Source organism: Trachypithecus francoisi, unplaced genomic scaffold (assembly GCF_009764315.1).
Source record: "Trachypithecus francoisi isolate TF-2019V2 unplaced genomic scaffold, Tfra_2.0 Lachesis_group2, whole genome shotgun sequence".
NCBI classification, from domain to species: domain Eukaryota; kingdom Metazoa; phylum Chordata; class Mammalia; order Primates; family Cercopithecidae; genus Trachypithecus; species Trachypithecus francoisi.
The window spans coordinates 139402030-139417374 of record NW_022681465.1 but is presented as its reverse complement, the minus strand read 5'-3'; the positions used below and the strand labels follow the sequence as shown (position 1 = coordinate 139417374).

General features: G+C 49.4%; 1 protein-coding gene and 1 long non-coding RNA gene across 5 annotated transcripts in view; one reads left to right on the top strand and one right to left on the bottom strand.

Annotated features, from left to right (window-relative positions):
- The first annotated feature begins 1420 nt into the window (after nt 1–1420).
- Nucleotides 1421–15345, top strand: part of CCDC69 (coiled-coil domain containing 69) — a 42990-nt gene continuing 29065 nt past the window's right edge. The window contains exon 1 of one of the 2 annotated variants that reach the window (XM_033180650.1): nt 1421–1638. In XM_033180650.1, coding sequence (XP_033036541.1) covers nt 1591–1638 — 48 coding nt within the window. In that variant the 5' untranslated portion in view covers nt 1421–1590. The remainder of the gene's footprint in view (nt 1639–15345) is intronic. The other variant, XM_033180651.1, reaches the window with a different exon arrangement.
- Nucleotides 1645–13365, bottom strand: LOC117065618. Of its 3 annotated transcripts, XR_004430002.1 has the most exons (4): nt 13047–13365; nt 12417–12547; nt 3238–5055; nt 1645–2083 (listed from the first exon to the last, which is right to left on the bottom strand). It is a non-coding gene; the product is annotated as an uncharacterized LOC117065618 (long non-coding RNA). The 3 variants fall into 3 exon arrangements; XR_004430001.1 differs by having other exon boundaries at nt 1645–5055; XR_004430000.1 differs by lacking the exon at nt 3238–5055.

Sequence of the window (15345 nt, the reverse complement as noted above, 5' to 3'; positions counted from 1 at the left end):
TGCAATTGGTTTTGTACTCTATGGAGGGAGCAATTTTTTTTGAGGTCTCATATTCTTTCCCCATTCATGAGTCTAAGCACTTTTCACAGCACACCTTTCCAAGAGTTTTGGCCCTGAATCTAATATTCCAATATACATGCAAATAGGCATACACACTGATTTTCAAAATTAGTTATCTTTTTCCTGCATTGCCATTCCAGAAACCTCAGCTAATAACAAAGGGAAGATAAACAAAAGCTCCTTTTCCTAGACACTGACATTTTATGTCCCATAGTCCTACCATACCTGGCCTGCCTCAAGCGGTTATTGTGATGAGTAACATCCATCCAAGATGCATAGAGTCAAATATTACAGATGCTTGTGAGGTGGAAAAAACTATCAGCCCAGAGTAAGGAGGTATTAAAATTAAACTTAGTATTATTGGCCAGGCATGGGATCCTAGGACTTTGGGAGGCCAAAGCGGGCAGATTACCTGAGGTCAGGAGTTTGAGATCAGCCTGGTCAAAATGGCGAAACGCTGTCTCTACTAAAAATACAAAAATTAGTTGGGTGTTGTGGTGCTTGTCTGTAATTCCAGCTACTTGGGAGGCTGAGGCAGGAGAATCACTTGAACCTGGGAGGCAGAGGTTGCAGTGAGCCAAGATTGTGTCACCGCACTCTAGCCTGGGCAACAGAGCGAGACTCTGTCTCAAAAATAAATAAGTTAATTAATTAAATAAACTTAGTATTATTATTTATTTGTAGGCCATTGAGTCAAAGCTTAGGTTCTGGAGTTAGAACTGTATTCTGTGCAGTGGCTCAAGCCTGTAATCCCGACGCTTTGGGAGGCCAGGGTGGGAGGATTGCTTGAGGGCATTCGTTCAAAATCAGACTGGAAAAAAGAAAAGAAATTAGTTGGGTATGGTGGTGTGCCTCTGTAGTCCCAGCTACTCAGGAGGCTTAGCTGGGAGGCTCGCTTGAGCCCAGGAGTTTGAGGCCGCGGTGAGCTATGATAGCGCCAAAAAAAAAAAAAAAAAAGGAACTGGATTCTATCTGGGCTGTGGTAACTTACTAGCCATGTGACCTTAGGCAAATCATTTTGCATCTCTGAACACCATTTTCCTCACCTGTAAAATGGAGGAAGTAATACCTTTGTTGCACGGATATGGCAAGAAATATAAATAAAATGTATAAAACAACCGGGACAAAAACAGCCCTCAATAAATGATAGCTGTTAGTTTATCAAATAATTGTTTTAATTATTTTTTCCCATGGCCCTTGCTTAGCTGAGGGTTTGGAAAAGCATCTGTTGCTCCTCAAGGTTTTTGTTTCTGCCCTGACCAGAGCTTCCTATTATTTAGAAAGATTCTGGTCACCTGCCTCTGGTGGTCGCTCCGCTGGCCCTGCAGGCTACGCGGAGGCCCCGCTCTTCGGGTATTTACGGCGCGCGGCAGCCCCAGCTCAGGCTCAATACAGCGCTTACAGGTTCAGTTTCAGGGTCTCGCCGGCAGCCGCAGCCGGCGGGCGCGGAGCGGGCAGCGGGGCCCGGACCGCAGGCTCCTCTGGGGGCCCCGGAGTTGGGAAGCGGCGTCCGGGAGCCCCCGGAGGAGGATGGGCTGCAGACATAGCAGGCTGAGCAGCTGCAAACCCCCGAAAAAGGTAAAGGGCGCCGGCGGAGAAGTTTGCTTTCCGAGGAGAGGGGAGTGCGGAATCGCTCTGCCTAGGGGACTCGGCGCCCCAGGTTCTCTCTGGTCGGCCCAGGGTACCGGACTGAGAACCTGGAGAGGCCGGCTCAGAGACGAGGGAGGCTCTGCTGGGAGGCGCCCTTTACCCCGACCGGAGCCGCACCAAGCAGCCGAGTTTACAAACACGGCACCCGGGCCAGGCAACTGCAGCTGATTCCCGCTGCCTCGGGTGGGGAGATGTCGTGTGTCTGTGGCAGGTGCCCTCTGCTTTCGGTCTGGGGCTGTTCGCTGTGTGGCCATGGACAAGTGACTTGACCTCTCTGGGCCTTCGGCTTCCTCCCCGCGGCGTTAGAGGCTGATAATCTCAGGGCTGCTCGAAGAGTGTGCCACAGACTCGCAGTATCGGCATCACTCGGGACCTGTTAGAAATGCAGAATCTCAGGCTCTGGCCCAGTCTTGCCAAGAGAGAAGCTGCGTTTTAACAATATGCCCAGGTGATGACGCTTTAAAGTTTGAGGCGCTGGTCTTAGGGCTCTTGCAGGCCCCAGAGCTGGTGAGTGTGGGCTGCCCTTGGGGTAACTGGGAGGGGCCAAAGTGGGAGGAGATCTACTGCCTTCTGTGGCCCTCTCCTCCCTTCCTGTCCTTCCCCCAAGGGGCCTTGGAGCTGGGTTAGGGCCCAGGGGACAATTCTCAGGTTTCTTGTAGTGAGACCAGCTGCCCCTTGGGGTCTGCCGAGCCCAGAAGGTCGGAACCTGGAGCTAGAAGGATAGTCTTCTGGGGGACACTGTGAAGCAGAGGGGAAGGAGGACCCTCAAATTCTGGCCCCCTTTCTTACCACTGCCTGCCCCCTAGACAGGTGGGATTAGATGATCCCCATAAACATTATTATCATTCCCCCTTGAGACCCAGAGAGGTCCCAAACTGTGACAATATTTAATAGTTTTGTAATGAACTTTAGTTCTCCCTCTGCTCCTGCTTTGCTTGTGCCCTGAGTACAGGTTTTTCTGCCTAACAGTACTGTCCTAGCCTGGAGGATTCTACTCCCTGCTCTGTCTGATACCTCCTGGCTTTCCTTGCTCTCCCTTTATTACCAGATCGAAAATCCTCACCAACCCCTGACCTAGAAACCCTCATGTCTTTCCTCACTCCAACAGGGAAACTGAGGCTTGGCTCTATCAGTCGAAGGAAGGGGCTGGCTGACGGATAACAAGGTGGAGAGACCTGAGCCTCGGCTGAGACTTGTAACTGAGCAAGTGGTAGGCAGACATGAGTCCTGGGTGTAAGTCCTAGTGGTGCCACAAACATACTGGGTGACCCCAAGCAAGCCCTTGTGGTTCCCTGGGTCTCAGTTTCTCCCTATATGGGAAGTGATGAGCAGGATGATCCCTAAGCATCTGAGAGTCTGTGTTCTCTACACCTGTGTCAACCTTGTAGCTTGCAAAGTGGACCAAGGTTGAATTCCGTCTACCCAGAGGTAGAGGAAGCAGGGAAGAGCTTGACCCTTCCACAGGCTGGAAGAGGAGGTCACAGTAAGCACAGCTTCTTTGGCTCTTGCTTCTTCTGAGAGACTTACCAGCTGTTCCTGCCTGTCCCTGGCACAGCCAAAGCTCTGAAGGGCAAGTAAAGCTGGCACAGCCTGTCTGAGTTTGAAAGGGCCTTTAGGTACCACCTGGGCTGATGCATCCGCTATACAGATAGGAGGTTAAGGCCTAGAAAAGGGAAGGGGCATGACTGAGGTCACAGAGCAACGCAGAGCAGAACGCAGGTGTCTAGTCCCCTGGCCCCATGTTCTTTGTCTCCACCTCATCCCGCTGTGCTTCCAGTGGCTTCTTGATGACTTTAGCATAAAATCTTTTACTTTTGTTGCCTCAGAACAGCCTGGCATGCCTTCTTGGCCCCAGCCATGCCAGGCCCCTGCCCCTATATGGCAAGATTTATGGGCTGGTTTTGTTTAAAGTTGCCACCCCTGTAGGCTGTGCTCCTGCCCAGTTTCTCACCCAGGTGCCAACCCCTTGGAAGGCATAAGCTCCCAAGTTCATCCCCAACAGGCTCTCAGCCCCCTGGGAGACAGGGGGACTCCAGGGATGGGATGGACAAAAATGAGCTCAGGCTACAGAGGGGTTAGGTTCTGATAATCATGACTCACCCTGCATGTTTGCAGAATGCTTTCACATCCTGCCCAGTCTCGCAGAAGCCCTGAAAGCTAGGCTGAGCTGCAGAATCTTTCCCACTTTACCGAGGAAACTGAGGCTCAGTGAGGAATGATGGGTCCAAAGTCACACAGCCAGTTGGTGGCAAAGCTGTGCAGATGAGCCTGGCTTTCTGCACTCTCCATCTGGTGCTCATTGCCTTATGCAGACCGCGGAACAGGTGCTAAGTAGATGTTTGAGTGAATGAGGGACAAATAAGAGCCATGCTAGGGGTTGGCCCACGGAGCAGCAGGAGCATCACATTCAGCCTTGAGAGATGCAGGAAGGGTTTTTGAAGGGAGGGTGGTTTGGAAAGTATGGCAGGAATTACCCATTCATGGCCAAGGCCTAAGCAAAGGCTGAGCCACTGAAAGCACGGTGTGAGGGGGTTCTTTGTGGAGAATGGAGGTGGCAGACAGCGAGGAATGAGGCTGGTGCTTTTAGCAAGGATTACCCTGGCTAGGGACTGGAGCTTGACTGTGATGCCTTCTCATGTCCCTCCAGGTTCAAGGATCTGGGGGTCTGCTGAGTTCTGTGGTTTATGGTGCCTATTGGGCTTGGCCGACGAGATGTTCTAGACCACCCTGAGAGGTCTGTCCTGGGACTAGGTCACTGCCTTATTGGGACAAGTTGAAATGCTGGGAATGAATAAATGGGGTTCCCGGCAGACTGGGAGTGGGTACTGAGGAACCATCTGAATCATGTGGTCCTGCCTAAACCCTTCTTCTTGGCAAAGACCATGGCTAATGTGGTCACATGCCCCAGGAGGACTCAGGAGAAGGCCAGGCAGAATGGGTAGGGGTCAAGGAAACAAGCCTTCTGGGGGCTTGCTGGTCATGGTGGTAAGGAGAGGCCTTCCTATCCCCAACAGGTTACCAGCCTCCCTTGGGCAATAGGGTAGAACGGGGCGGGGTGGGGGCAGGGGAGCGGTTCAGGAGGCACCTCGTGGCTGACTCCCTTTGTGTGACTCTGCAGAGTACCAGGAATGTTTGAACTCTCCAGTCCCAAAGGCTGTGGCTATGGCTCCATAGTTCCAAGCAGGGCCTCTGAGAAGGGGCTCAGCACCGCTGCCAAAGCTGGGCCTCAGGTGACAGGTACTCGGTGGGTCAGTCATTCAGCAGCCCTTCATGAGCACGTCCATGTAGCAAGCCAGGTGACAGGCGTGAATGATATGGAAGAGGCTGGTGCAGGCATGGGTAATTCTGAAATCAACCAGTAGACACCAAGGGCATGGCCTTTAACACGGAGTTCACCTATTCGTTTACTAACTTGGCAAACATGTGTGGGTCGACCACACTGGGCTGTGGGTTGGATGCTGGTTCAGTCCAGACTACATGCATGGAAGATCCATTAAGTGAATTAAGAGTGGCCTGGCTTCTCCATGCCTCCGTTTCCTCATCTGCAAGACAGGCGTGGTATTAGCTCCTATGTCATAGGGTTGTTCTAAAGATTAGATGAAAGACTGTATGTGACAGAGTCCCTAATACCCTAACTGGCAGGAAGGATGCCTTTGAAAGAGATAAGGAGGCATAGGCTTAATGTTATGTTTTAAGGACATCACTGCCTAGACTGTACCCAAGGAAAGTACCTTGGGACGTGGGAGGTAAAGGATATTAGTGTCCTTGGAAGGCTGATGTGGGCAGGGTGGGAGGATGCAGCCTAGCATCTGGCCTCTGCCTTCAAATCTCTGAAGTCTTATCAAGGGGCATGGAAAGCAGCTTTGTTTGCTGTTGTTCCAGAAGGCAGCACTGTGGCCAGTGGGGGAGGCTAAAGCCAGCAGATTTCTACTCATGAGGAAGAAGTGGCCAAAAAAAGGCCTCAAAGGGTAGTGAGTTCCCGTCACTGGAGGGTTCAAGCAGGGGTCAGGTGGCATTTTGGCAAGGATATTAGAGGGGATGCAAGCTTACGACTAGCAAATATTTACGATTCCATTAAAAGATGGAATTGTTCTGATTATTAGGTTTTGAGTCAAAATTTCAAAATTTGGGAAAGTATAAGAAATTTAAAAATCTGTTAATCTCACCATTAAGAGATAGCCACTGTGTACATTTCAGTGTCATTCTTTGTACTATTTTTTCCTATGTATATTATAGATGTGAGTATGACTATCTGTATAAAGCTAAGAATATGTTTTATATGGTTATATTCTAGTTACTTAATATTCTTCCGGGGGCATTTTCCCATGTTAAGTAGTCCATGGAAACATGGACTTTTTAATGGCTACCTAATGTCCTGTGGCTGTTCCATGGCTTATTTAACCAGTTTGGACACGTGGTCTGCTCTCCTACCCTGGTAATCGATGAACATCCCTTGTGTTTTCCTCCTGCCTGGGGCCAGTGTGGCTTTGGACACAGAGGTGGTCAAGGAAGGCCCCTTAGAGAGACAGCATCTTGGCTGAGTTTTGAAGATGGGCGGGGGTTAGGCAGTTGTGGGGCAGGTAGGTTATACAGGAGGGCATCCTAGGCAGAAGGAATTTGGGAGCAGCCCTTGACCTCCGGTCAGGAAGAGTGGGCAAATCTGATCTTCTAGCTCGGGTGGTAAGGGCGGGGCAGTCGAGGAATGTGCAGGAAAGCTGCCTCTGCAGCGCTCAGTGCCCTGCCCCAATCATCATGGAGACATTGGCATGTACATGGCCCCCAAGCCGGTGATTTTGCCCAACCTAGAAACTAATGCCCACCAATCTTCCTAGCTAAAGCCAGTACAGGCTTCCATGCACGAGGCACCCTGGAAGACCTGTGAGATTAAATACCAGATTTTTGTGTTTGGCAACCTAAAACACATTAGAATAATTCCCAATACCCTCTGCGTTTTGAGATACGACCTTTGGTGATATATTTTCTGCACATGTACATGTTTTCAATTCTTTTCCTCTATTGAATTCATGGGTGGCTAATATAGGTCCCCTGGGAGCCTGACGAGTTCCTAGACACCTAAGGACTCCCATTTTTGCTTCAGTTGGCTGTTAGGCTTGGGACCTATGCTTCACGTCAGCACTGTGTTTCTTTTTGTCATAAAAAGGGCATAAAAGATGAAATTTTAAATTAATTGCACAGAAGCAGGCTGCTCTATAAATCAAGACAGGGAAACTCTGGGTAGGAGGGGCTGCCCCCTGACATCTCAGGGTGCATAGATCAGCCAGTGAACAAGAGTCTGAGACCTGCCTAGCAAAGCAGCTCTAAGAGGTCTCAGTATGAAATTCATGAATGTTCATATTCAAAAAATAAACTTGAAGAGTGTCAGGACCCTCCCAGTGAAAGGAAGAGCCTCTCAGATGACCCTAGTTCTGGCTCTGACACCTCAGGGTGTGCTTGGGCTTCCATCTGCATGGCTGGCACTCTATCCCCTGCATCCTCCACCCTCAGCACTGTAAGCTGTCCCCAGTGACCAGGGGAGAGGGCCAGCCTGGGAGCCCCACTGCAGCAGGACTGGCAGCGGGGAGGGAGCTCCTGCTGCCCCACCTTGGCAGAGAGAAGGAGCAAGAGAAGATCCATCTATCTTTAGCAGATCTAAACCCATCCATTACCTGAAGACAAGCCATCCTATTTGTCTTGCCAGGTGAATCTTAATCCCTAAAAATAGTTTATCTTGTGTCACCTTATTTTCAAATCTGAACCTTCCAGAACATCTAGGCCAAACAGTGTACTACACCTAAAACAGCCATCCACGTCCATGCATCCCCCTCAAGACAAGTGACATGCAGTCTGACCTACTTCCAGATTTCCTCCTCTCTCTGCAATGGAGTTTTTTTTCACTGAGTGTACAATGACCTTTGTGGCCTTCCTCGCCATTTTCTACTGCTCCATGTGACCCTGCCCCTGTCCCTTCCTAGTGGCCTGGACATCAGAAAAGCTGTTACCTTTACTGGATTCAGCGGTGTCCCCTCCTACATTATGTTCACCCAGAACCTGTAAATGTGACATTATTTGAAATAAGGTCTTTGCAGAGGCAATCAAGTTAAAATGAAGTCACACTGGATGGGCCCTAATCCAGTGACTAGTGTCCCAGCAAGAAGAGGGAAATTTGGACACAGACACACAGGGAGAAGAGCAGGGAGTGGAGTGACGCATCTTCCAAGCCAGAGAACTGAGGATTGCCAGCACCCACCAGGAAACAGATCCTCCCTCAGAGCCTCCAGAAGAGCCAGCTCGGCTGACACCTTGAATTTGGACTTCTAACTTCCAGAACTGTGAGAGAATACATTTCTGTTGTTTTCAGCCACCAAGTGTGTGGTAATTTGTTACAGCAGCTTTAAGAAACTTTCGTATCACAAGGTTAACTACTCCTTACCCACCCTCTCACCCCCTATCCCCATCTTGCCAGCAATCAAAAATGACAAGAACCCAGTGCCTCCCCTTTGGAACCCAGCTTGGCAGCAGAAGAGGCAGCACTGTAAACAAGGAGGTGCTTGGACAGGGCCCATTGCTTTTGGACACCAGCAGCTGCTTCTGTAGAGGAAAGAGCACTGGACTGGGAGTCAAGAATGGGGCCTGCTTCTTTATATTTTTTATTGATATATAATATTTTACATACTTACAAGGTACAAATGATATTTTGTTAGGTGTATAGACTGTGTAAGGATTAAGTCAGGGTGTTTGGAGTTTCGTCACCTTGAGTATTTATCATTTCTGTGTTTTGGGAACGTTTCAAGTCCTCTCTTCTAGCTATTTTGAAGTATACAGTTCATGGTTGCTATGGAACATTAGAATGTAGTCCTTCCTTCTGGCTGTATGTTTGTACCCCTTGACCAGCCTTTCTTCATTCCCCGCACCCCATACACACGTCCTTCCCAACCTCTGGTATTCGTCATTCTAAGAATGGGTCCACTTCTGCCTCTTTTGCTAACTGTTCTCTTCCCCAGCCTTGATTTCTCTGGCTGTACCATGACTCTGTTGGAGGCTTTCAGGTTCCAAGAGAGGTATCATTATCTTGTTGTTGTTCATTGCTTTGTGTACAAGTAATTCTTGAATGTATTATTGCTTTTAAAATCCTAAGAATTGGCCAGGCGTGGTGGCTCACGCCTATAATCCCTGTACTTGGGGAGGCTGAGGCAGGCAGATCACCTGAGGTCAGGAGTTTGAGACCAGCCTGGCCAACATGGTGAAACCCATCTCTACTAAAAATACAAAAATTAACCGGGCATGTGGCACATGCCTGTAATCTCAGCTACCCAGGAGGCTGAGGCAGGAGAATCGCTGGAACCTGGGAGGCAGAGGCTGCAGTGAGCCAAGATTGCACCACTGCACTCCAGCCTGGGCAACAGAGTAAGACTCCAACTCAAAAAAAAAAAAAAATTCCTAAGAAGTTAGGTAAAATGGAAGCTACCCTTCCTTGACCACAATAATTTTACTCCATTCTCTGGAGATGACAACCGTTATCAGTTTGTGCTTTTCCAGGTACTTTTTCCTGTGCGTTTTTAAATCATTAGTAATAGTTGGCCAGGCACAGTGGCTCATGCCTATAATCCCAGAACTTTGGGAGGCTGAGGCAGGCAGATCACCTGAGATCAGGAGTTCAAGACCAGCCTGGTCAACATGGTAATACGCTGTCTCTACTGAAAATACAAAAATTAGCTGGGCATGGTGGCACATGCCTACAGTCCCAGTTACTGGGGAGGCTGAGGCAGGAGAATTGCTTGAACCTGGGAGGTGGAGGTTGCAGTGAGCGAAGAATACGCCACTGCACTCCAGCCTGGGTGACAGAAAAGAAATAGTTTAATTTGGATATTGGTATTCTACCAAATGCCTTTCCGTGTTTGTACGTAAAGGTCTACTTCACTCTCTTAAACATATGAATGAAATGTATTAGTATTATGTCCCTGAGTGTATCCAGCCAGTCCCTAGTTTACAGCGTTTCCCTACTGCAAACGGTCCTGCCCTGAGCATCCTGTGCATCCTCTTCGTCCTCACTAATGGGTACTTATTTCTGCTGACAGTGCCACTGTAGAATTGGGAGCATGCTGCATGCAACTTGGGAGGTGGCTGAGCTCTGTCATTCTCTGCTTTCAGGCAATCCTGCCCTCTCTTTTACAACCACCCTTACACTGGCTGCTGAAGAACAGGTGATGGTGTGGAGGGCTGAGGGCTCCAGGTTCTCACCCAGGCCTCCTGAGCAAGGGCCCCTCCTTTCCTGCTCTCCAGAGAAGCCCCCTCCATGACCAGAGCTAACAGCTGAGTGTGTCAAACTGCCCCTGCCCTGCCCAGAGCAAACAAGCAGAACAGGATCAACAGAAGATGAGATAGCAAGATGACCTCACTGTGCCCCTTCTTCCCCATCCACAGCATGTCAAAACCAGAAGGGCTCTTACATATCCCATTGCACAATTCCATGCCATGCAGGGGAGGGAACAGAAGCACAGAAAAGGAAGGGTGCCCACCTGAGGTCACACAGCAAGCAGATGGCAAGCTAGGACTTTGGCTCTGGACTCCCAATTTGCCATTGGACTGTGAGACAGGTATCTGGGCGCTCAGTCTCAGATGGCAAGCTAGGACCTTGGCTCTGGACTCGCAATTTGCCATTGGACTGTGAGACAGGTATCTGGGCACTCAGCGTCAGATGGCAAGCCAGGACCTTGGCTCTGGACTCCCAATTTGCCATTGGACTGGGAGACAGGTATCTGGGCCCTTAGCCTGTCTCTTCCCCCACCCCCATCCAGCTACTGACACCATTTTCTGTCCAGCTCCTTCAGGGTCCTGCCTGCCAGGCTGACCCAAATGCTAGAAATAATGTCTAGTGCTTTTGCCAGCTCCAGGCCCTCTGAGGCAACCAGAACTAGCAGACACCCTGGGAAGCTGATATGGGACAAGAAAATGGGAGCTCTAGGGAGGAAGAAAATAAATAAGGTGTATTAGAAAGGCTTTCTCTAGGCCTCAGTGTCACCGTCTGCGAAGTGAGGCCTTGTACTCAAGGCCTTTCTGATGCTTGTCTGCTGTGGTCTGGCTCAGCAGGTGCAGGGGTGTTTAAGAAGGAAGTGGTCCTTTCCTCCCCTGAGACACCGCATCAGTGGGTCAGATAGCAGCAGTGGAGACCACATCCGCCCCTGACTTGTGTGCTCTGGGGGTCCTGCAGGTGTTCAGAGCGTAGACTGTGTCCTCGGTGCAGCTGAGTGGTGCAGCCTGGCACTTCTAACCTTAAGTTGGTTGTACAGTCACATTGGACTGTCCTCCAGCCAGTGAGGAAATGTTGACCACACACTGTATGATATGAAGGGGATGAATTAAATCTTTAATGTCCCTGGCAGTGCTTGATTTTCAATGAAATCAACTTCAGGCATTACTTTGGCAGAATATCTCTGCCCATCTTAGAGATGGGGAGGCTGAGGCCTGTATTTATGGTGTTCTTCCTTCTGAGCTTCTGTAATTCGCGTGTGAACACTAATGTTTCTCAACAGCCCTGAACATTTAGGCCCCGCCCTTCCTCCCTGAAGGCCCTGGAATGGGGCCCCTTGGGCCTCCACCCCCACCTCCTTCCTGCCTCTACCCTTGGCCAATGGGCTCTGACTGTGGTTACTTAGCTCCCAAAACTAGTGGTACTGGGCCAGACACCGGAAAGGCAGCTCTGATATTGAGGAGGGTGTGCCCGGAGCCCCTTGAGACTCAGAATCACCTCTCCCCTTCAGGCTTAGCTACTCAAATAAAGCTGGCCCTAGCATCAGGGGGATGGAAAGGACTCCAGCCTCAGCTGTGAGTCTGGATTCTCCCCAGGGCTCTGCTTCTCTGCTTTGCAGCTTCTGACAAGGCATCTGCCCACCCTCCTCTGGGCCTCAGCTTTTCCATCTGGTAAAAGGAGGTGGGGATTGGAGTCAGCTGCCACCTGGGGCCCTTCCAATCCTGCTCTGAGTCCCCGTAAGCCTTCCTCAGCCAGGATAGATGTGATAGAACTACATGCCAGAGGAAGCCAGGCCTGTGATGTATGGGACAAGGAGAAGCTGGGTGAACGGGTCTTCTTTAATTACTAAATTCTCTAAGTTAAGCAGGAACAATGAGGATACAAAGCACTTAATCCGAAATACACAAGCCTTGAAGGCTGACAAACAGAATGGAGTGATGGTTCCCAAAGAGGGCTAACTCAAGTGTCTGTAGGACAGGCCGAACCTCCCTTGGGGCTACGCTTGCCTTCCATCCGACTAGGATTCCCAAGGTAGGGAGTAGCTGGGCGGCTTCTATCCAAGTTGCTTCTGCCTAATTCACTCTTGCCTGGTGAGGCTCAGAATTTGAAGGAAGTTTAGGAGTCTATTCCAAAGGCTTGAGTATGTGACTACAGCCATTCACCCCAAAATACTGCTCCCTGAATAGCATTCAACAGAGCTCCCTGAGGTGCCATTAATGCTGGTGGTCTTTACATACCACCTGTAGTAGATAAATTTTTTATGCTTACCAGAGGCCTTCACTTGCCGAACATCAGTGATGCTTTTTAGAATTACAGACTGTTAGAGTTCAGGGTTCTCAAAGATCACTTAGTCCAATCTCCAGCATGAAGTTGGACTCTCCAACCTCTTCTTGCATGCTTCTAGTGATGGAGTGCTCACTTCCACCACCATGCCCCATCCTCCAATAAGGCGGCCTACCTGTTTGTGATGGTTCTGAAATTTTTCTTCATACTGAACTGAAACTTCTGGAACCTCCTCGTGTTTAGCCACAATTCTGTCCTCCAAGGCTATAGATGACACACCAGCAGCTTCTACCCATGACAGTCCTGCTGAGATTTGAAGACAGTAGTCAGGTCTTCCTGCCTGTTCTCAAGGCTGACCAACCCTTGTTCTGTTAACAGCCCCTCCGATAATTTGGTTTTGAGTCATCTCCTACATCCTGTCAGTTTCTTTGGGACATCTTCCAATGTATCAGTTTACCCTCTAAAAGGAGAGCATACTCCAGAGCATCTCACCAGCCCCAGTCTGAGCTCATGTGGCTCTCCACGGCCCTGGACCCGTCTTCTCATTCTACCCTGACTGTGTCTGCTTTTGACAGCTGTGTCCTACTATCTCAGGTTTGCTTCAGGTTGAACCTACTGCAGGGCTCTGGTCTGCTTGACAGCAAGGATCTGGGCCCCAGAGTTGTGAGTGTCACCTGGGCATAGGGGCTCTATTTCCAGACTTCTTAGGAGAAGGGCTGCCCTGGAGCTCAGGAGGACTGAAGAGAGCATCTCTTCCAGCCCTGACCCTTCACAGACAGGGAAACTGAGAAGGAACATGACTTACCTAAACTCACACAGTAAAGTTGGAATTGAGTCTCCTGGCCTTAACCCCAGGCCTGGGTTCTCCCTGCATCCTGTACTGCCGGCAGCCTCCTCTGCAGCTTTCTTGCTCCCAAGTTTCCGTTGACTCAGGAAGCTGTCATCCCTCTTGCAGAGTATAGTCCGGATACCCCACCCCAGCCCTATGTTCCCCACCCCTCTTTTGGAAGGGAAAATTCTTATGTCCCCCTCCCAACTCCCCCAACAACCACCACCCACACACACACACTGCAGGTGCCCTCTGCTCCATGACCTCTGAGGAGGAAGTGGTCAGGGCCACAACCTGGGGATTTTCCACTCAGTAATTGCTTGTTGAGACCTACCCAGCTCAGGGTCACGTATCCTCAGGCTTTTGTGGGCACTAGGATCACCTGGCTAGACTGCTAAAGATGGAGATTCTGGCCAGGTGCAGTGGCTCATGCCTGTAATCTCAGCACTTTGGAAGGCTGAAGTGGGTGGATCACTTGAAGTCGGGAGTTTGAGACCTGCCTGGCCAACATGGTGAAACCCTGTCTCTACTAAAAATACAAAAATTAGCCTGATGTGGTGGCATGCGCCTGTAATCCCAGCTACTCTGGAGGCTGAGGCAAAAGAATTGCTTGAGCCCGGGAGGCAGAGGTTGCAACTGAGCTAAGATCGTGCCACTGCACTCCAGCCTGGGCAACAGAGCCAGACTCCATCTCAAACAAACAAACAAAAAGATGTAAATTCCCAGCACACATACTGTAGGTCTAGAATGCAGCCTGGACATTCGTGTTAAGCAGGCTTTCCAGGTGGCTCTAGTACAGGAGGTCCATAGACCACATTCCTAAGAAATACTGTTCTGGGCATCATAACATACTGGGGCAAGTCCAATATAGATTTCAAAATCCTGTCCTCAAGGAGCCCCTTGGGCTAACAGGAGAGATAGATAGCCAACCAGATGTGGATACTGTCAGGGGTGCCTGGAACATGGAGGAGACAGGAACTAACTCCGCCCTGGGGCAGGCCAGGAGAGAAGCAGAGAAATGGTGAGTGCACTGAGCCTGGGGGCCTGAGGTAGACCTGACCATGTGTCACAGTGGGATGGTCTTGAGCAGTGCAGGATGTCTCGAACACATAGATGTCTGTGTTGGGGGCAGGCATGTAATAGGTAGCACTAGGTTATTTTGGTTTGGTTTTGACCTAGCAAATTTGCCAACGTTTTCTTAAAAAGTGATAATATTCCACATTGGCAAGGTTGTAGTGAAACTGGTCTTTCTTCTTCTTCTTCTTCTTCTTGAGACAGAGTCTTGCTCTGTTGCCCAGGCTGGAGTGCAGTGGTTCAATCTCAGTTCACTATAATCTCTGCCTCCCAGGTTCAAACAATTCTCGTGCCTCAGCCTCTCAAGTAGCTGGGATTACAGGCATGTGCCACCACACCTGGCTAATTTTTGTATTTTTAGTAGAGATGGGGTTTTGTCACATTGGCCAGGCTGGTCTCGAACTCCTGGCTTCAAGTGATCCTCCTGCCTCGGCCTCCTAAAGTGCTGGGATTACAGGTGTGAGCTACCACACCCAGCTGAAACTGGTCTTGTGTGCCATTTGAAGGTGAGTAAATTGGTCAAAACTTCCAATATTAGACATGTAATATTAGATGTGTATAAAATTTTATAAATCAATGTTTATTTTTTAATTTTAATTTTAATTTTAATTTTTTATTTTTTGAGACAGGGTCTCACTCTGTCGCCCAGACTGGAGTACAGTGGTGCAATCTTGGCTCACTGCAACCTCTGCCTCCTGGGTTCAAGCGATTCTCCTGCCTCAGCTTCCCAAGTAGCTGGGATTACCTGTGCATGCCATTACCGCCTGGTTAATTTTTGTATTTTTAGTAGAGACGGAGTTTCAGCAGGTTGGCCAGGCTAGTCTCGAACTCCTGATCTCAAATGATCCACCCACCTCTGCCTCCCAACGTGCTAGGATTATAGGCGTGAGCCACCGCACCTGGCCTAAATTAATATGTTTATTAAAGCATAATCTGCAAATTAAAAAGTGGAAACAATTTAAACACTCAACAGTGAATGACTAAATTCATCCATAGGGATGTTCTGCTCATCATTACAATTAACACATTTGCAGAATAGTTAATGCTGTGTAGTAAATGCTCATAATGTATTTGAAAAAGTAAGATATGAGGCAGTATATGTAATATCATTGAATATGTGTATGTAGATGAACAATATATGCCACCAGGTTATGGGGTTCTCTCTGGGTCGTGAGATTTTCTTTCTGTATATTCATGTATT